At 43.0% G+C, this 21,952-nt stretch overlaps 2 protein-coding genes across 4 annotated transcripts; one reads left to right on the plus strand and one right to left on the minus strand.

Annotated features, from left to right (window-relative positions):
* The first annotated feature begins 198 nt into the window (after positions 1-198).
* On the plus strand, positions 199-6,481 carry foxj2 (forkhead box J2). The gene is made up of 10 exons (XM_085801489.1): positions 199-472; positions 774-1,126; positions 1,290-1,364; positions 2,021-2,113; positions 2,397-2,561; positions 2,668-3,139; positions 3,225-3,410; positions 3,523-3,624; positions 4,765-5,109; positions 5,783-6,481. The coding sequence occupies exons 2-10, from the start codon at positions 800-802 to the stop codon at positions 5,893-5,895; spliced, it is 1,878 nt and encodes a 625-aa protein (XP_085657615.1). The 5' UTR covers positions 199-472; positions 774-799; the 3' UTR covers positions 5,896-6,481.
* Positions 6,482-6,533: 52 nt separating this feature from the next.
* On the minus strand, positions 6,534-21,430 carry epn1a (epsin 1a). 3 transcript variants are annotated; one of them, XM_085801487.1, is made up of 13 exons: positions 21,374-21,430; positions 17,687-17,848; positions 17,289-17,390; positions 16,759-16,917; positions 15,097-15,225; positions 14,662-14,782; positions 14,333-14,490; positions 14,124-14,195; positions 12,894-12,977; positions 11,542-11,845; positions 10,736-10,900; positions 10,290-10,532; positions 6,534-8,265 (listed from the first exon to the last, which is right to left on the minus strand). In XM_085801487.1, the coding sequence occupies exons 3-13, from the start codon at positions 17,355-17,357 to the stop codon at positions 7,799-7,801; spliced, it is 1,971 nt and encodes a 656-aa protein (XP_085657613.1). In that variant the 5' UTR covers positions 17,358-17,390; positions 17,687-17,848; positions 21,374-21,430; the 3' UTR covers positions 6,534-7,798. The 3 variants fall into 3 exon arrangements, with proteins under 3 accessions (XP_085657613.1, XP_085657612.1, XP_085657614.1); XM_085801486.1 differs by having other exon boundaries at positions 14,309-14,490; XM_085801488.1 differs by lacking the exon at positions 14,124-14,195.
* Positions 21,431-21,952: the final 522 nt, after the last annotated feature.

Below are 21,952 nucleotides of genomic sequence, written 5' to 3' on the forward strand. Positions count from 1 at the left end.
CTGAATTGAACTCTCATGCTGGGAGTGACAGGTTGAAGGTCTTTTTAAAGGTTGCGGTTGAAGTTTAACTCACAGGTGGTTTCTCTGTATTGATAAACCAGCAGACCCACAGAAAAGTCTGGTGAAAGGCCGAGGAGGTGGGGCCAGCACCCAGAGGCGGAGTGCAGGGAGTGATGTCACAGGGGGGAGGAGTGAGTTACGTCATCCTGGTAAAGTCAGAAAGGGAGGGGAGGGAGACAGGGAGGGAGAGAAAAAGGAAGCTGTCGGAGAAGTTTTTGTGTATATTTCTTCTAAGTTACACAAACTTTCACAAGCCAAAGGTATGATTGGAGGCCTCGTTGGGACCGGAGCACCGTAGAGAGAGATCTGAAGAGGGGGACGGACACCAGTTTGTCTGCAGTTGTGCACAGCTGATGACAACATCAAATATTAACACTTTCTAAGGCCTTGGGCCTCGACTGACTACAGAGAGGTAAGCAAGCCATTCTCCATTCTCAGAAAACAGAAAATGTAGGTGTAGTTGTCACACTTGTCGCTCTAGACACATTTGTGCAATGTCTGCTTGTGAATGGATAGATTCCTGAGCGGCACAACGTGTCTTGTGTCTGAACTTGTTGGTTTATAATTGACACTGGCTGGAAGTACAGGAACAGAGTGGCTGACAGTGTTGCATTACAGGCACAGAGGGATCTGCTGCGGCGTTTCTCAGCTTCCTCGGTAAACAAAAAGTGAAAAGACATGTTGATCCACCACGTCCTCTTCTGATCCCTCAGACCCTGGACTAGGAAAAAGAGAGACAATGTCCTCTGACTTGGACTCCAGTCTCACCAGCATTGACTGGCTGCCTCAGCTGGGAATCAGCAGCCTGCGCTCGGGGAAGGAGAGAGGAGGAGGCGGAGGGGAGAGGGACAAGAAGAAAGACAGAGGGAGGGAGAGAGGAGACTTTCTACCGTCAATCCAGGACCCCTCCTCTACTAACTCCAAAGGGAAACCCCCTCACAGCTACGCCACGCTCATCGCCATGGCAATAGCAGCTGCACCTGAGAGGAAGCTGAGCCTGAATGACATCTACACCTGGATCAGTGACACTTTCCCTTACTACAGCCGAGCAGGCCGTGGATGGAAGGTAACATGTAATAACATATTGTCAATGTGGCACAGTGGTGTTGACTTTGTAAAGTTCGAGCATGTTTAATGAGTGGTAACTGCTGTCGGCTACATAGTGTATCATTTGCATCACCAACTGGTACAGGACTGACTTCTTTCACCATCTACTTTGTCATTAACAGAACTCCATTAGACACAATCTGTCTCTAAATAAATGCTTCAGGAAAGTTCCTCGGCCCCGAAACGACCCTGGCAAGGTGAATAACTTTTATTTTATTTTATGTTATTAGCTTATTAATACTTTGGTTAACCCTCCTGTTGTCCTTCTGGGTCAAATTGACCTAATCTGTTCCCTTCCTCCACCCTTCCTTCCTTCCTTCCTTCCTTACTTCCTTCATCCTTACTTCTTCTTCCTTCCTCTTTTGATCCAGTTCACCTGGTCTGTTCCGCCCTCCATATTTCTTTCCTCCCTTTTCCATTCCTTCTTTCCCTTCTTCCTTCCTTGAATGAATCTGTTCTCTCCCTCCATCTTTCTTTTCTTCCATTTTCCCTTCTTTCTTTCCACAGTCCTTTTTGCCTCCCCCCCTCCCTTCCTTCCTTCCCTTCATCCTTACTTCTTTTTTGACCCAATCTGTTTCCTCCCTCCATCTATCTTTCCTTCCTTTTTCCCTTCCTTCTTTCCTCCCATCTTTCCCTTTGTCCTTCCTTCCTTCCTTCCTTCCCTGGGTCCTGCCTGCCTTCCTTCCTTCCCTTCGTCCTTCCTGCATTCCTTCCTTCCTTCTGTCCCTTCATTCTTCCTTCCTTCCGTCCTTCCTTCCTTGACCCAGGAAGACAACAGGAGGGTTAAGATGCATCATGTCATGGCGGGATGATTGCTTGGCAGAGTGTAAAGCTAGTTGTGCTGTGTTTGTAGGGTTCCTATTGGACGATGGACGGGCCTGCAGAGGCGAATCAAGCGCGGGCGCCCAAACGTCCGTATCCCAAGGAGGAAGAGGAGAGGCAGGATGTACGTGGTTTTAAAATCAGTCACTTCATTGTTAACCATCACACCTCCAGGGTCTTAATGGAAACTTGTTTAACTTCAAAACATTCTCAATCTGAAACTCAAATTACAAAAAACAAGACACATTTTCTTAATTTTCCATTAGGCCTACTCATCTGATTACAGATGACGCAGAAACACTTTTGCTCCCTTGATGTCCCGTGCACTGACTGCACTGTGTAGGAGTGTTGTGCTGCTTCTGCTGCTTTACAAGGGTTTTCATATTTCTCCTCTGAACCTCTTCCAGTTACAGGTTCCTGAAGCACAAGGGACACAAACAGACAGAGGACCCTCCCCTCATCAACCACAACCCACCTCCCACACACACCGTCAGCTTCTCAACACCGAGTCACTGGGAGCCATGGAGCAGCAGTCGCCCCGGTCCGCCTCCCTCTCTCCTCCCCCATGCAAGGTGGAGCCACTTCCTGGAGATTTTTCCCACCACTGAATTTGTTTATTTTGTTTTTTGCTCTAACAAACATCATACCAATGTATTATCTTGTCTTTTATCTTCACAGCAACCATCACCCTACATGCCGAGCCCCGTCTCCAATCTCCCTGTCCCTCATCCGTCTGTCTCTCCTTCAGCTGGGCTCCCACCTGCTCCCCCCATGTCCTCCATTAACTCTTTCTCACCTCCTCACCCACCTGTCTCCACCCTGTCCATCCCCTCTGCTTCTGTTTCACCCATGTCCACAGCTTCTGCAGTTGCTCCCTCTTTCTCTGTCACCCCTCTGTCCTTTCCCACTAATTCAGGACCTGTGTCTGTTTCCGCTTTCTCCTGCGCTCCTAACACGACGTCCGTGCCTGTTTGCACGGTGTCAGGCCCGGCTCACTCCTCTGCATCGGTCCTCGCCCTTCCCGTTGTCCCGTTAAACTCCTCCACTGATCTTCCTCTGCGCTTCACCTTCGATGAGATGAATTTACCAGACTTGTATGCGTCTTTCAAGTCTCTCTGTAAGACTATGCGAGAGAGGGGAGGTTCACAGTGTGAGTACCTTGTGTTTTTGTGCATTAGCTGCATGGATGACTTGTTACATATGGCCTGGATGAATGACTTGTCTTCTCTCTCCAGCGGATGTTGCTCCCCTGATTCTCCCAAACAATGATATTACCCCACTCCACACTCCAACTCTGCTACCCTTGTCTCCATACCATGCACCACCTGCGCCAGCTGCACCAACAGCACCGCCTGCATCAGTTGCACCAGCTGCAGCAGCTGCGCCACCTGCATCAGTTGCACACCCTCCTTCACAATACAGTGAGTCTTACGCCTCTTATCTGGTCAAATTAAAATGCCTAAATTGCATTAAACCCAGCAACATAAGACAGTTCATTGCTTTCTAAAGTTACCTTCCTCCCTTCCCCTCTAGCGGTGCCACCCGACTGGTTCAGTAACCCAGATTCTCTGAAGGAGAGCTTCCGCATTGCCAGCAGTCTAGACTGGGCAAACATAGACCTATCTGGTCACCCAGGTCTGTGCTGTTCACCACAGTCATGTTTAAACGGTCACGTCACCCAAATTACAAAATAACTTTTTTTCCATGGTTGGTTTTGGTTTTATCTGCTGAGGTTTTGAGATCTCTCTCTCTGAATGCTTCACTGGACGAACCCTCTCTGTCCCATACTTTCATTTATATGCGCTTCAAACATAGACATAGACATCGCATGCCAAGTTTATTTGATGTGAATAGTTGAAGCCAAGCTTTATAATATTTATATATATATATATGTTTACACACATGTAGTATTTGGATTTGCATTTTGTTAGAATGAGGAACATGTGTATGAAAGCTAATAACAGAACAGTAAGACTAAAAGAAATCAGTAACTAACTAATCACAATATTTAGGTGGAACTGACAGCAACAGCCTCTACACTGATAACTAACACGGAAACTGGACAGAGATTTACTCAAATTTAATTCAAATCAAACCATGTGAGTTCCCAGAGGTTGTGTGTTGTACTCATTTACGACGGGAAATATCCAGAGGTAATGCACAAAGGTGGCGTAGACTGCTATAACAACACACAAATAGTGGTTACAGTGAAGTGTGATGGTTCATTTTGTCACACATATATTGGTCTATATCTCATATATAGATATAGACCAATCATTTTCTGTGCAGCAGGGCTCACTCATGGAATAATAACAGCACTCTTTAAATGTTACATGACAGGCACAGAGGGATCTAAAATGTACATCTATGTGTTAGTGAACTGAATATCTCTGGGACTGGGAAATTAGTTCTTACTATTTTCTGGAAATTTGTAGGAAATATGATCACTTGATATTTTAGGAAAGTAACAGAAAGCTTTGCACAGTGCTGTCAAAGTATTTAAGTGTTGTATTTTCAATGTGATGTAAATGAGATTTTATTTGCTTACACTGCATTGGGTTGGAGGAAGAATACCAATGCAATAGTTTAAAAAAGTAGCAACTAATGAAACCGTAAATATGATGATTATTTAGATTTTTCCAAATGATAGAAATTTTCGGTAAATGCATAAACTTTTTTGAAGAGTTACAAAAGGCTTTGGCTCTCGTGGAGTATTTAAGACTCTTAATGCTTTAATCAGCCTGTCTGTAAACATTTCCCTCATTTTGTTTCCAGACCTGTTGGAGAGCATGCGGCAGGCGGAGCTCTGCGACTGGGCCCTGGACCCGGCGCTCTTCACCTCCCTCTGCGACTCTCTTAACCGCTTCTTCACCCAGAAAGGCATGATCACCTCTGGCAATAATTCCCCACTGGCCCTCGGTGCACCTCACCCCTTACAAGCCCCGCCGTTTAACTCCAATCCGCCCCCAACCCTCGCCAACCTCACCCACCCCTCACCCCTCCCCTACAATCCCACACTTGGCCTCGCCAACGGAGCGCTGCCGCCGCCCCGGAGGGCTCTTCCCATGCAGGGACCAGGCTTTCAAAGACCACAGCTAACACAGCCTGCAAACACACACGGTGAGACTGGAGATCATTTCATCAAGAAGTTGCTCTCTTTTAACCTGTTTATGGCAACAGCAGGGTGGGAGGAGGACCTTTTCAAGTCAGCCTCAGAACAATACTCATGTAAAATAATACTTTTGGTATTCACTGTAATCACTCCTACTATCTGAAGACATACCTTTCTTTAATGTAAGAAACAGAGAACAAAAAATGCTACTGCAATCAAAGTCTGAAATAGACAAATGAGTGTTTTTAATATCAAATCTGCTCCTTCTCATACTGCCCTCCACTGCAGCTCAGTAAGGAGTCGCTGTCCAGGGAAACTCAAACAGAAAATTTGGTTCAAGACTAACATTGAAAGATAAACAACTCAAGCTGTTGAAATCTCACATTAGCTTTTTACACAGAACAAGGGCTGTTGACTTGATTTCCTATCGCTTACATTGTAATCATGAGACAGGATCTCTTCTCAGTCAGTCTGTGGTTTTTTGCAGCAAGCAAAGACTCATATTAACATGTGGTGTTTTAGATAAGATAAACCTGAACAAAAAGTGAATTCAAGCATTGTGAAAATGGCAGCCTAGATGTGACTGTTGTAAAGGAGAAGTTACTTTAATAGAAAACAACAGATATAGTTTCGCTTCCTCTTGAATACTGACTGTACGACATATTTCTTTCTCTGCTTCAGCTGGGATGCAGCCTCAGTCTATGACACCACGACAGCGTCCTCCATTAAAGAATCTGCACAGCAACAGTGAGGAGATCCAGGACGACTTTGACTGGGACTCTCTGCTCGTTTGACCCTCGAGCACCTACGAGGAGAAATTATTCAAACAGAACTTTTCAGAGAAACGAGACTCTTTACAGCCGTGAGCATGAAATGCGGCGGCTGCCTCACTGGCAACAACATCTTGGGAGTTTGGGATCCAGTTGTGTCACATGACTGAATGCTGTATTTCAAGGTCAAAATAGTTGCAAGTATCTTCCCCTGTATTCAAATTCATATGCTGTAATAACTTTAGTTTTGCGTATCTTGTGCAGTTAATTTGCAGGGTGTTGTTTTCTAATGGACTGTTCTCCAAAGGAAATAAAGTGTACAGTTATTCTTGTCACATTATACTCTGTAGCAGTTAAGTAAAAAACATATATGGGATATAGACATAAGCAATAACTGCAGAGCAGCAAGCATGAAACAAGCCAAACACACATCCTGTGTTTTTATTTTATTTCATAAATTTCTTTTGATTTTTTTTCCATTTTACTTTTCAAATGTGAATGTTCACAGTCAACACCACACAAAATTCAACCTTACCCGATAAAAGATATTTTTCTTGTTGATATAAAATAACAATAAATTCATCAAACTAAATTAAAAGAACAGCATGGAGCGTGTCGTCAAGTCCCTGTTTTCTTTTACCTTCATTCATTCATTGAAATAATTGTCTTTTTTTTTTCTAAAGAAGCATCAGTAGCTCTCCCTCCCCGAAGGAAAAAGGGATGAAACACTAGGACAGTGGTGATCTGAGACACCTGTGCACCAGGGATCCCATGTGAAATGTGTGATTGAAAACAAAAGAAAAAACAAAACAAATGCGTTTGATCAACAGAGGGGAAAAAAAGCGTGAAATTAGATTGGCAGAGAAATGTGTGACCCTTATAATACCTCAATTGAAATCCCAACATTACATAGTATTGATACAGGTGACAATTTCCAAAAACAAAAAAATAACAAATGTCATTTTTTTTCCTTTCCGAGTCACTGAAATAAGATTGGACAGATATTGATACACATACACAGAAACAGGTGTTCGCACAATTGCATACTTGCACACTCACAGATAAGCATTCATGTTCTCATTCACACATTTCTGCGCACACACATGCACACACATTCAACAAACATCCCATTATTTCCCCGCGTCGGACCACAGATGTCAGAGCTCTCTTTAGTTTTCTACAATAATCAGAAAAAAAAACAAAAGAAAATAAGCATTTGATTTGAATGGCATCATCATGTTTGATTTTCCTTGTTTATTTGTTTCCAAGAACTGGAAAAAAATAAATTACATTTAACATTAAATTAAATTAAAAGTGAAATAGCTGAAACGATTTGACCACATTGTGCCTGAAATGTAAATGCAGGTTTTTCAGTCCATATCTCAGTCTGGAGTTCGTTTAAAAATCATCCTTTATGCACTCGTCTCACTTCAGTGATTCAGTGTTTTCATTCTTGAGGGAGAAAAGTGGAAGAGGCAGGTGCAACAGTTTCTCTGTTCAGTTTGTTAGTGGCTATGTCCCGTCTCCCTCCGTCTCTCTCCCAGTGCAGTAATATTAGAGTGACACTACTGAAAAGCCTCCTGCTCTCACAGACTTACCTTTATCTCAAGACAGGACTGAAAAAAACACAACATGAAGAACGATACAGAACAGAACAGGATTAAAACAAAAATAAATAGATCTCTATTTCCCACCCAAAAAAAGAACCCATACTGAAATAAGAGTAACTAAATGTGGAAAATTATTCTGAAATGAAATAATGCTTTTTAAGGAAAAGAAACAGAATTGATTTTTTTTTCTTTAAATATAGAGATGTAGACATTTTTCTTTTTGGACACAAATTGTGTAGAGGGAGGGGTGAATGAAGGGGGCAGCAGGTACGACAGAGGAGGTTGAAACAGCTGAGCGAACGAGCGGTGACACTTCCTCAAAGAAGAAAAGGGTTGGTACTCGCTCCCGTCGTTCCTCCGCCTCCCACTGATCCTCCTGCCCCCATCACTCCTCCTGTTCCAGTGGGCCCACCCAAAATCAGCTGAGGTGCTGCTGCGCCTCCGGGCCCCAATAGGGCCGAGCCGGGCGGCGCCATGGGGGAGAGCCCGCTGTAGGGCATGCCCATGGGGCTGGCCTGCATCATGCCCAGGCCCATTCCTGGGGCCCCCATGCCCACGCTCATCGGCCCCATGCCCATTCCTGGTTGTACCATGCCCAGCATGGGATTGGGAGGCACAGGACTGGTGCGGAGGCCGCTCAGGCCGAGTGATGAGGGCTGAGGTGAAATAGAGGTCATGGGCGGTGCCACGCCGAACGGGTTAGAGGAGGCAGGTGTTGGAGAAACGCCCCTACTTGAGATGGTGCTGCCTGGAGTCACTGCCATGCCAGGGGCAGGAGAAGAGCCTGAGGAGCAGAGGTCACAATGAGACAACATAGACCAAAATAATAATAATAATAATAATAATAATAATAATGATAATAAATACTTTATTTGGATAGGGGTGCATATTGATGAACACTGGTATAAAATACTATAGTAAATATGCTGGATTGTAGCCGAGCCGCTAATTTGCATCCATAGTCCCTAATAAGGAGACACAAGAATCTGCTTTGACAGATATTATGCTCATGACATGTTTTATACAATTTTATAAATATACTTTATAAACATTAAGCCCCCCCCTCACTTAACACTGCATATTGCTTATTGTAGTTCAGTTAGATGTTTGAACTTCACTGTGTAGCAAACCTTTCATAGATGATGCATTGTTTGATGAGGTAGAAAGGGTAGATGTAGTTTTGAGTTTTCTTTTCTAAGTAATTTGTAAAAAACAAAAAACAAAAAAACAAATAAACCTACCAGACAATACTATTATTCAAAGCAATATAAAGCTTATATGCTTGGAGGGAATCTTAAAATTTCATGGATTTTTGTGGCAGTGGTCCAGATACAACACAACAACATAGTGTACTACAGACATTCACTGTTTCAGTTATTCTATATACAGTTACTTGGCATCTCATTTAAGGTAAATGAACCACCACATTTCCAAATTAAGGTTACATACAGTTCTTTTAAACAACTGTGGTATATTACAGTTCCGTTAATCTTTAGACTTGATCAGATTTTCCACTGAACATTCAACCAAAGTCCTATTTCAAGCTTTGTTTCTGGCTTCAAGCCAATGTGTATTGCACATCTGTTTTTTTTTTGTTGATATAGGTCCTGCAGCGTTTCCTAGGTACACCACAGCACATTTGATTGGAATGGCATTTCCCCTAATTTCTTTTAATGGTTGCTTTCACATTATCTCAGCAAGACTTTTAATTTAGTGCAACTGCAGGAACAAGAGTATGGTTTGCCTCCAGGTTACATGGTCGTTAGGTACATAACTGCTTTTGATTTTGTTCAGAGGATCTGAGTTTTCTCCAGCCAAACTCCATTTGTGTGAAAACTTTGTGGTTGGAGACATTTAATTTGATCTCTTTAAAACGATTTCACTAAAATGGTCTTTTTCTGCCAGCTATATTTCATTCACAGTGAATATGAACAAGTTGTTGATGGCATGTTAAAGGGACAGCTCAAGATACTTTGATGCTCATGAATAGATGGCATTTCACCTGTGGCAGGTGCTGTGCCACCCTGTTAGCTGTGCCAGAGAGCAAGCTGGGGGCACTGGTACACTAGCATAGCTGTGAGTTCCTGTGTACAGGGTAGGGCCACAAAACATGTGTTTTAGACACGTTTAAAGAGGCCCACTGCAACAATCCAATATTCATCCAAAGGTACACTTCATGCAGAAAGTCCTTTAATTTGGTACTTAAAGTAGAAGTAAGCTGAATTTTTGTGTTAATATAAGTCTTAAATAGTTATATCTTCCGACAGCAATCACTTATATAGAGTGTTTGGTCCGAAACACGGGTCTGTCAGTCACTCTGCTCTGCTGTAAGCCGAGGAGAAAACTTTCCTTGTATCCTACAACCTTTATCCAATGAGGAGAGAGAACGGCATAAAGGGGCGGTCCTCTCTGTGTGTGCAGCCAAGGGATGCGCGTGAATGTGGTGACGTAGGGACGAGGGCGGGGGCTGCTAACTCCATCGGCTGACAGGAAGTTAGCCAAAACGACCGGATCACTTACTTCTGCTTTAACATACGTACATTCAAACAAATATTGGATTGTTTTAGTGGGCACAAGTGTTTGAAACACTCTCCAAACTGGGGGTGCATTGAACATAATCTAATCTACTGCAGATTATGTACTAGTGATATACTCACACAACCCCCCCAGAGAAAACTACCCCTTTAATGTGTAGAATATAGACCACTTTCCATGAATAGGGATGGGACGATTGTCAACTTTTGAGTCTAAAGAGGTTGTCCCCCTCATTACACACAGTAACAACAGTAGATGAGAGCTGTAACTCACCTGTGTTCTGGAGGAAGGGGTTGTGCGCTGAAGAGGACGAGATGGAAGGAGGGGGTGGCTGTTTGGGTTTGGGTTTAGATGACACCAGGGAGTCGAGATCCACCAGCGCTGCGTTGGGGCCGAGGAAGGACTCTGGAGTCTTACGGACAGGAAGTGAAGAACCAAGAGATGACATATCAAAGGGCACCGGCGAGCCTGTGCTGTCACAGGCTGTTGCTGAGGAACCTCGTCGCTCTGGGTCTCCTAAGGAATAGAAGAAGAAAGTCAGGCACTGAAAGAAAGATGGTAACTGATAAACCACGATATGAAACAACATTACAACACATACTAGAGGAGGATGAAATGTAGGACAAGACAACTGTTCTGCGTGCATGTACCGTGTCTGTAGTTTCATGTACCAGTACCTTGGTGTTTGTGAGTCCATGTGGCTTTAAGTGTGAATGTACCTGTGCCGTTAGTGTGTTTGGCGGTGCCACTCCAGATGTCGGAGGTGATAGGGTCAGAGGCAGGGACAGGCCCGTCCCTTGCCCAGGGGTCTACTGGCCCCCCCGAGGAGGAAGTGCTGGGAGGCACTGGGGGGCCCCAGGGGTCGGCACTTGGGGGTGTCACAGCTACAGGGGAGGGGAGGAGACGCAGGGGAGGGGAGGGTTAACACAACACCGTACAGATACAATCCACAACGAGGAGGGAGCAGGAAGCTGGGCTGGGTTCCAACAGTGACGTTTCTCTCCTTAACCTCTTCAAAAGTGCTGATTGGGCAAATAAAGACAGATGGTATACTTTCTGTCTGTTCACTTTACTTATTTTATTATCTGAAGCTAAGTGGAGGTAAAGGAGAGGAAGTAAGAAACTACCCCATACATTAAAAAGGCAAAAAAGGGCAAGAGAAGAGAGAGCTTTGGTTGAGACACAGCCACAGTCAGTCCTGAGTAGAAACAAGAGGATAAAAATCCCTGGTTTAGACACGGAGGGAGAATGGATTCAGCATGCTTGCTTTCCTTATTACAAACTGAAAGCACGAGTGAATGAGAAGTTGTGACAGCATGGTGACATGACAGAGAGTGTAACAGGGCTGTTACGCAGACAGGAAATGGAGCGGTGGAATGAAGAGGAGTCAAAGTCAAGAGGTCTTCAGATCCTCTTTCGTCCATGGAGCAGGACACGGTTCTCTTTAGATACTCAGTCATGAGGACGTTCCCACTAACCTCACTGCCTACAGAAGCAACATGTGAACAGCACAGTAGCTGCGTACCTGAGCTTCCCCAGGGGTCGACATTGTTAACTCTGTTGGACGTCTCTCCCCAGGGGTCTGGAGGTGGGGCTATAGTGGGTGGGGCCCCCCCGCCCCAGGGATCAGAGCTTGTAGGAGATGTAGGTGATGCCACCCCCCATGGGTCTGCGGGAGCTGCCCCCCAGGGGCCCGAAGCAGCAGGGGCAGGAACCGTGGGTGGAGGCGAGGGACCGGCAGAGCCCACTGTGGCAGCAGCAGTAGCAGCAGCACCAGCAGCAGCAGTTGCCCCCCAAGGGTCCACAGCACCCAGCTCCATCAGAGCGCCCTGAACAAGAGAATACAAAAAATAAAAACCATCCTGTGAGCAGCGGCTCTTTGGATGACGAATCCTTGTGAATGAGACAGGCCAGAGAAGAGCCAAGACCTGAAAACGTAGCCTGTCACAAAGCAAAAGTTGTTTCAAACTTGTTTCAAGAGCATGAAGATGCGTTCAGTGCACTTCAGTCAACAAATCTGAGTGAGATGTATAAAACATGGACTGGAAACACTTGCGTCAACATGGAGCTGAATCACAAAAGAGTGTTTGAAGCATCTTGTGAAAACCAGATGCAGGGTAAAGGGAAGCCACTGAGTGTATACATTAACACTAGTGTACTTAAAGGGGAACTATGCAAGTCTGGTCGCTTTTCCGCTGTTTTGCTAACCCTCCTCCTGGCCATGTGCATTTGTTTACAACGAAGATGGCAAGAAATCAATCAATAGAGCGGTACACAACGTTATATACTATATACGATGTTACGACGTGTATGTTTGTGTAGTCTTATCTGTCAGAAACAAGAGATTACAGGCGCATTGTGTTGCGGTGCACAGAGATGAGATCTGGGACAGAGAGCCTCCATTCTCCCTGTAACAAGTTACATGTCATTATTAAACCATCACAATTACTCCAAAACTGTTTAATTAAGGTAAAAATGTAGCATAGTTAAGCTACAAATACTGCATAGTTCCTCTTTAAATTCAAAAATCCAACAATGACCTACATCAAATGGATATTTGACTCAACATAGTATAGTAGTGTAAACTTGGACACAATACCAAAGGAGAGCCCATTTGGAAGGGACTGTAACATTGGGGCAGCTTTTACATAGGAGGGAGATTTGATTAGATTCCCTACTTATGCAAGTCCATTTATACAATTGCTCTACCACTACAGATTCAGTAACAGATTTATTTAACTGAACATGCCATATTTACGGATGCATCACCACTACCGTTTAAAACTTTTGTGATTATGCGTGCCTGCTCCAGTGCACCACTCCACAGCCTTTAGAAATAAGGCCAGGGATAGATTTACAGATATATTTTACACAGACCTCCTCTGGCTTCGGTTTCTCCCTCTTGCTCTCCTCAATGGCCATCTGCAGTCTCAGGTCATCACCTCTGCGCAGTCGCTCCTCCTGCCAATCACACACACTGTGATGTCAGCAACCTGAGACACACAACCTCACAAAGATTTAGATTTAGGATCAGTCTACCATTCCACAACGATGTGGGAGTGTAAAGTGAAATTATTTCTTGATATACTTTCAACAGATAAGTAACTCACACTGACCAATCCCTAAATCCCACAACACTTCTGCAAAACAAGGTTCATCAAATGATAATACATGTGCAGTCTTACACAGAAAATACGCTAATTGAGAGCTTACTCTGAAGTCTGAAGCGTCAACAAATACTGTGATTTAAATCCAACCCTTTAGCTCAACATAAACAAACAACCTTAGCATCTAGCCTCCCTGGAGCGAAACACATCACAATGGAAATGTGCAAATGAACCAGACTTTACTTAATCAGACCTAAACAATAAAAACCCTCCATAATCAGTATGCAGATCAACCTGGGATAACCTAATGCCACTTTTTAGTCCTACTTTATTATAAGAAAGACTGACTGCAGCAGACTCACTAATCTGTCAGGACACAAGCTTAGTCAGCAAAAGCCCTGAACTAGTCTTATGCTTGATATACCTATGGTTAACATTCACAATTACCATTTGCACACATCAGACACTCAGTAAACACAACACATGAAGGTCTCAACAACAGGTGATAGGTGAAACAGGTAAGTAAAAGAGTGTTTCATGTCAAGACTACAGATAAATGCATGCTATAAGAGAGAATAAGAGGGAGGAAAGAATCACCAATGCTTGCAAAACACTCATTTTGTCAATTATGATAAATATTTACCTATGCCATGCAAATTCAACAATCAGATCAGAGTTAATGATTCAAGTGTTCACTTTTGTGCAGTTTCTTTATATGTTGACTGGGATTTGAAAATCACCTATTTATTACAAATTTTCTGAGTGCAAGCACTACAAAAGAACATAACACTGTATAGAAAACTAAATTATTGCAATAGTATAGCTGCAGTCTGATGCAAATTTCCATCTCAAAGAAAATGACATGACAAGTACGAGCATAGATTCATTTTTTTGTCTTGATTGATCAATACTTGATGTGTTTGAGAAAGTCCAAATGACAGAAGCATGGATAGCTGCTGACTGGGTGGCCAGTCAGCTGGGCACACTCTCTGCCCCTGACCTTTTGGTGCATCTCTTTGCTGAGTGTCAGTGCATAGCGGAGCTCTGCGTCCTCCAGAGGGTCCTTGCTAGTCTGGGGGAGGTCAGGGGGTTACATGGTGAGAGCAAATCTAGGTGTATGTAGTGAATAATATCAGTGATATCCCCCCGTATACACAGGTGCTGCAACAGAACAAAGTTGTGTACCTCCAGTGGTCTGCTTTGCGTTACCTGCTCTGCCTCTTCTTTGCTCATTGCCAAAGCCAGCTGGAGCTGCAGGTCTTCCTCTCCAGAGCTCTGTGGCCAGGCCTGCTCGGGATCTGCCCCTCCAGAGTGAGATCCCAAGGAAAGGCTGCCCCCCAGACTGGGAGCCGAGGGAGCTGAGGAGGCTTGAGCAGAAACAAAAATGCAGACATTACTCACAGATGAGAGCTTGTTGCAGGTTATCAGCTAGTCTGAACTAAAGGCCCTTTTGTACTTTTGTGAGGCCACTCCTTTCAAAGTGTAATTCTGTAACTCTGAGCACTGGCTGAATGGTTGAACTGGTTGCGCCATCTCACCACTGGAGGTCTGTGCCATCTTCTCTTTGGTTTTGAGGGCGTGGATCCTCTCCTCTCTAAGTCTCTCCTCATCTTTCAGCAGTGTCACCAGCTGTTTGGCTTTCTCTCGCACATTAACCCCCTGGAAAGATACAAATTACCATTTTTATGTTGAAGATGGCACAAACACACACAAAATTATTTACTAATTCAGTTGGGTAAACTGTAAATCTAGCCCCACAGTTACCACAGTCAGTTATCAACAACCCATAAAAACTTTTATAGCTGGCACAGTACGTTTGCACAAGAGGTCAGAAACTCATTGTAATATGTCCTTGAATGAACCACATGCGGCATGTTTGACAAAGTGTGCTTGCATTCCACAAAAGGGGGACCTCGCTCACTAATCATTTTAACTTTCCAGGCAGCTGTGTGGACGTGGGTGTGTTTGTGTACCTGATCTTTGCCGTCCCTGTCAATGTACTGGAAATCCTTGAGGGTCTGGACTGCGTAAATGTTCTCTCGGCACTGTTGGGCAACACGTTCTGATCCAGTCTTGATCAGGTACTCCATAAGAGTCATAGCCTGGAGAGAAAACAAAACACAACCACTCAACATAATGTGGGAAATTCTACATACGATCAAATGGAGACTGGTGTAGTGTAAAAAAATGTAAAAACAAAAATACCAGGTACAATGAAATCATGGAAATGAATAAAATCTATACACACATTTATCAAAATCATCTGTATGTGAAATCACTTAATGACTACTGCTGGAAAAATAGACACTCAATACTCTATAGTCAACAGTAAATTGAGAATTCAGTGAATCACAGCGTTGTAATAACTAATTAATGACAAATTTTTGCTTTTATAAAATGAGACACATTGGACTGTGGGATTGTTTACAAAAATGAACATGGTCTGGAAAGCAACTAAAAAACATACTTAATCTTTTCCACTATGGTATTTTTTGAGGAAACTACGTGGTTTGAATTTCACATTCACAATTTGGACACTAAAATCAATGGCTGACAATACATATAGGCCCAATTCCAATCCGACCCCTCACGGACTCACTGACTTAGAGGCGCGTTCACGGGAAGTCCGTGAGTGTGTGAGGGCTGTTCCATTGTCAGATCATCAAGTCAGTGAGTCAGTGAATGAGCCCTTACTGCCCCCTTACCGTAAGTCAGCACTGATGCTGACTTTGGGTAGGGGAATTACCCACAGTTCATAGCGTTGTGAAGTCAAACACATGAGATGCCGTCGGAACGCAAGTGTTAAAAAAAAAAAGTAAATTAACACACGTAGTCAGAGAGAGCTCCGCCGCTCTCTTTATTGTTAATGGACAGGAGCAACAACCAAAAAAAAGAAAGAAAGAAAAAAGAAAAGAGTACGTTTACTGTCAGTATTAACGTGCAGTTTGTGATTATTGATGATGATTTGATCAGATCTGATCCGGGAACATTTTGTTTTGAGTCCGTCCCCCTCACACACCTTGTGCGCGTTGAAAGTACGTAAATTATCGGTCCAAGACCGGAGTCAACAATGTTTTGTTGTCAAGGTAACGTGTCGTGAGAGTGGGTAAGTGCTGTTCCATTCATGTTTACAGCATCTGGACCCTCACAGACTCTCACACTCTGTCACTTAGAGCTGACGTCACTTTAGTCAGTGAGGGTTCAGGGCCTGAGTCTTTAGGGGGCGGATTGGAATTGGGGGATAGTGCAATATATATATCCCGGTGTCAGGATATCATTACATAGCATAATACTGCAAACACGATACTGTAATATTAGTAACAGTGCATGAAAATGTGTAGTCAGAGAATATTAGTGCACTACATTGTTTATGTGTCAAGAACATGTGTGGTAAAAAGGTGAAAAGGTGTTTGCGCTCTTGCTCACTGCGCCCCCCCCAAAAAATCTTCTTTTCAGGTGCGTAGGCCAACAAACATTTGAGAGCAACAGGAGGAAAAAGCTTGCACACTGATCAAAAATCTCTGGTGAACATTGCCATTTTTGATCAGTGTGCGAGCCTTTTCCTTCTGTTGCTCAAGAACATGTGTGGTGAAATATTGCCACAGCAGTTATTCCCAAATTCAACATATACACACCTTGTACACATGTCTCCAGTTCTTGCCGTGGTCGTTGAGCCGTTTCCACACCATGCTCATGATTTCCGAGAATGCCACAACATTGTAGGTCAGATCAGCAATCTCTGACATCAGAGAGCTGCTGGGGCCCCATGGGTCATTGGATGTCGCCTCTCGTACCTGGACACAGGAGGACTTTAAATTATCTTCCATTTAAACTTCCTGTGACAAGAATAATTCTGAACCATTACTTTGTGACAGTCTAATGGGCCACACTGTTCTCAGTAGCAATGCAAACTCAATCACGACACAAGCTCAAGAGAGGCAAAAGAATGAATGGATAATATGATTAGATTAGCTCAGACTGTGTATAACAAGGGGAAGGAGTGGGGAAGTTGCTTGGAAGAAATATTAGATTATCAGCAGCTCTATAATGTCATTTGTGCTGCTGAGAGATATATACGGATACGCTTCAGTCATGGACGTATGGGAGTGGGGGGCTGAAAAAGAGAGAAGAAGAAAAGACAGATAAGGACCGATGGACACTCAACCTTGATTTCAGCCTCTGAATAGTTGTGGACGATGTTCTTTACTTGTCGCCGTAGCGATGAGGTCGACATGGCAACGGTCTGACCACTGAGTTCTGCTGCGATCTGAACAGCAGATGGAGAAAAAGGTGGTAAAGTTTAGTTAATGCAATATAAACAATCATGGAGCAACAGGTGTCTATACAACAAACTAATCCATAACACTTAGTTTGTAAAACGGCAAGAAGATGAAGAGTTAAAAAGACAGAGAGGACGCAACCAAGTACAAGCCTCTGAATAAAAGAGTGGGAGACCTTGAGAAGAAGTATGAGCGTGAAATGAAAGATGGCGTTCATACCAGGAATCAACCTGAAATTCTCTGACTGGTGGTATAAACGGAGGGATACAAACTTCATACACACCTGTTACACAAGGATGATGCAGAATAAGGGTCTCTCCTCTAGCTTTCTTTTTCGTTTCTCTATCTTGCGCACCACTCATTCAGGGAGTGCTTTCTCTCAGTTTGTCTGGTTCTTCCCGTGGCAACATTGGGTCTCAAAACCACAGGCGTAGGGAGAGGAAAACTGTGGAGCAAGATTAACATTAACATTAAAAGTAATGCATAGCATAGGGACTGGCAGATTATATCACAACAAACTGGCAAGATAAAACTTATGCTAGGATTTATTTCAGAGAGACCATTATAGAACAAGGACAAAGGAGATATTCAGCAACATTATCACATGATTTTGTGCTGATTCACATGGTTCATACTCAGAAATGCAACATATTAGTTAAATGATTTATCTTACTTATCAAACTCAAGGCTCAATGGCCCAGAAAATGAAGTCATTTATTTATTCAGGGATAGAAAATAAATGCAATCATTTTCTTAAAAATTAGCAGGTAATATGAGCCAACTATTCCAACACCAAACCATTGGACAAATCTCAAATTGGAGCAGTGGTTTAGTTGAGCTGGACGCCAAGTGTTTTAAAGGACACATGGGTCGCATATGCTCAAGTAAACATTTTAGTATATCAAACACATCTAACGCCAGCCAGTGTGTTCACATTTTTAAGACATTCAAGCAAGCACACTTTATCTTTTCATCAGGGCAAACTAAGTTATGTAGTCATAGTACTAATTCTAGTTAAATATTGTTTTACTTAAAGGTCCAGTGTGTAATATGGGGGTAAAACCGTGATATCTAGCATTCAGATTCTAGTTTGCTGCGCTCACTCACTCGCTCGTACTCACCCCTCCCATCAGCAGAGTGACGGTGGTCTCCGAGGACAAAAGAATGTGTTTACCAGGACTAGGACGACTATATACTGTATGTATATATAAAAAGAAGAATTATAAGGCTACGAAAACCAAACGAAATTTATTTGATAGCGATCATACACTTATACTAATATATTCATGGATAGTATATTCAGATTTTGCCAATAAACCTTGCCAATTATTACACACTGAACCTTTAACAGAAACAATTTGTTTCAATTTGCTGCCACTGACAACACTATAAACTCTCATTTCGAAATGTTATGAGCAGGCTGTAAAATCTAGTTACCCTCAGAGAGACTGTGAAATGATCCAACAGTGCTCTATAACCAACTGTGAGGGTAAGAATGAGAGACACAGGTATAAGCTAACCAATGGTCAAAGTGTGCAAATATTAACTTAACAAAACTGAACACACAGTTAGCATACAGTCAAGCCTTGAAACAACCGGGCTATGGTAGAAAAAAGAAACATATAGGCCTATATATTTTAACTCTGTTAGTTATTAACAAGAGGTTGAAAGTGAGCAGAGCATGTTACCAGCAAACCTAAATAATTGACAAATGGTAAAAACATTGTGTCCTTCACTGGTGCGTGCATCTGAATTTCACAGAAACATCACAGACTTGCTGTCTGCTGCTGTTGGTGAAATGGCATGTGGAGAATGATAATGTGGTACAGTACTGGATCCCTCAAAGCATTGTTTGTATTTAATTGTTTACACAGAGCAGCTGAAATGTTGTTTCTGACCAAGTGCATCCTTTCATTGCTTCAACCTGCACTCTAAAATGAAATGTTCATTTCTTGAGTTGTGTTAAAGAGAAAAGACAGGATGTTGGATAAAGTTCAGCAAAGGGAATTCAACATAATCTTAAAACATAGTCACTCTGTCAGCTACTATTTCTCATGAAACAAATAAAATATGGCATTGATTTCTTTGCGAGAGAAGATGATGAACCTGTTCCACCCACTGCATGATCATCTCCCTCCAACCAGGGGAATGATCAAAGACTGGCAACTGATTAACAGTGCTCTCTCCATGTCCCCAGCAGGCTCCTCTGTACTGTACAATGGACCCAGGCTCTACAGTGACAGGGAAGCACACAGACTGACCTCTGCCTCATAAACTGCAACTGGCATTAATAAACAAACAATTAAACATTACTTATAAATGTGGATATAGGCTAAAAAAAAAACACATTGGAGTTGGGACGAAATATACATTCCGTAAAAAAGACTCACAATGATTAACCAATGATCAAACCGTGTTGTTTTACTTTTTTAGTAGTATATAAAAAAGGAGAATAAACTTAATTTCTCTGTGTCTAGGGACTGTTTGACAAGTTGGCAAACTATACAAATACTTATGTTAAAGTATATATGACTCAAAAGTCAGGTTTATGATATACAAATGACACAGTTGTCTTATTTACTTTAAAAGGGGTTTGAATTCACCTGTCACATACTGTATGTCTGGCACAGATTTGTAGGTCAGACAATTATGAGACTGTGTTGCATAGGTGAACATGAGTCAAGCATTGCAAAAGTCAGTTCAGCGACTCCTGAAGCTATGTACCAAAGTTCAAAACGCCAACTAATCTTTGATAAGGGACATAACATGCCTGTTGTATCTCACGTCATTCTTATCGCCACAATCGCTTGACGCCATTAGGAAATGAAAAGAAGTAATATTAACAACATTTAACAAGTGGGAATAGACATGAACAATAGCTGTAAGTGATAGCATGGATCAGTAACGTTACACAGCTGGCTACGGTCGAGCTTAATGACCCATCAGTAAATCACAGTTACACCTCCGCTGTGACACAGTATGCAGGCGGCCCTACGTTAGATTAGCAGCAAGTCACAGAGTTGGCATTATCCTCGGCTAACTTCTTCCTCCTCCTATCACCTACATGCAGTTGACCAAGTTACCCACACCCAGTCAGCCTGCACAGCGATAAGGTTTAACAATCGTTGCAGGAGCAGCACACATCTGCACTTTCCCCCTGGCTGTCACATCAACCAAGTCACCAAGTTACCAAGTTACCAAGCTACCAAGTTACCAAGCCAACCAACCGCGATGCTAACAGCAGCTCACACAGTCAGTCAACCGTTAGTTAACGTTACACGAACCGATCACTAACTGTTACCTCAGTAACTTAAACGGTTAGTTACACGAGCCGATGATCACCAACAAACTGTTACCTCAGTTAACGGTTAGCCCTCGCGCCACACAACAGTGTTCACGCGAGCATTAATGTGTCACAAACTCTGCATAAGAAAGAAAGACAACTTAAACAGCGATCAATAAAGACAGACAACTATCGATAGCTGCTGTCAGTCCGGTGCTGTTAGCTTAACGTTTAAACTCTCACACCATTCTCACTCACATATTAGCTGATCGAAACAGTTGGCTACTAGCACTTTGCCACCGGGCTGTGGGTGAAGTTTAATAAACATTGCTACGGAAGGGTGTAGCTGGGTGAGAATAAGTGGACAAATATAAGCCTCCATGAGAGCAGTGAACCCAACCGGACTGAAAAAACAAACAAAAACAGGGTGTGGGATACCTGCTGCCAGTTTGACTGATGGAAGAAATCACTTGCTGCTGCTGCTGCTGCTGCTAGGAAAGATTAGCTACCAGCTAACAGTTAGCCGGCTAGCTGCTGCCAGCAGGGCTGCTACACTGTACAAGTTTTACCGGGGACACGTCCTGCTTCAGGGCATTGCGGAATATACACATTCAAATTACAGGCCAAAATGTCAAAGATTTGTTGACAACACGCCACAATAAATATCCAAATAAAGTGTGTACTGACCCTGTTGTAGCTTGACTGTACGAGGAGATGGCCGAATTTCCGCTTCCGTTCTCGGCTACAGGAAAGACCGCACCCCCCGTAGCTTTGTTTCCCTGGGATGGTAGTAGGAGATTCATGAATAATTAATTAACCTTTTTAACAACCAGAGTTAAAGCTACAAATAAAATATGGAAATAGATGATGCTCCTTTAATGAGCAAGCTTTTAAAATCACATCATATGAACGGAGGGGGAAGAAACCACATCCTCTGTTCAGCTTATGCGAACTATTTGGAGGTGTGTTGTTAGCCTATTATATATTTCTTCTTTGCTGGTTTGTTTTTGCTTTTCATGCAAAAATGGGGTGTGTTTGATAAAACTACATGCACTATTTTGGAGAAATATTGATGTAGGCTACAAGTGCTCCACTTATGACCGCATGATAGCTATGTGTTACTTGCATTTTCAGTTAATACAACTTTAGCTACTTTGCCTCCATTATATTTAAAGGGGAAATGTTGTATGTTTTACCTCGCCGCATTTAACTGCCAACTAGCCTATAGTTTCTAGTAATCGGAGTAGGCTACTTCCTCCAACATTT

This window comes from Trachurus japonicus, chromosome 16 (assembly GCF_045865225.1).
Source record: "Trachurus japonicus isolate A0001 chromosome 16, Traja_1.0".
Taxonomy (NCBI): domain Eukaryota; kingdom Metazoa; phylum Chordata; class Actinopteri; order Carangiformes; family Carangidae; genus Trachurus; species Trachurus japonicus.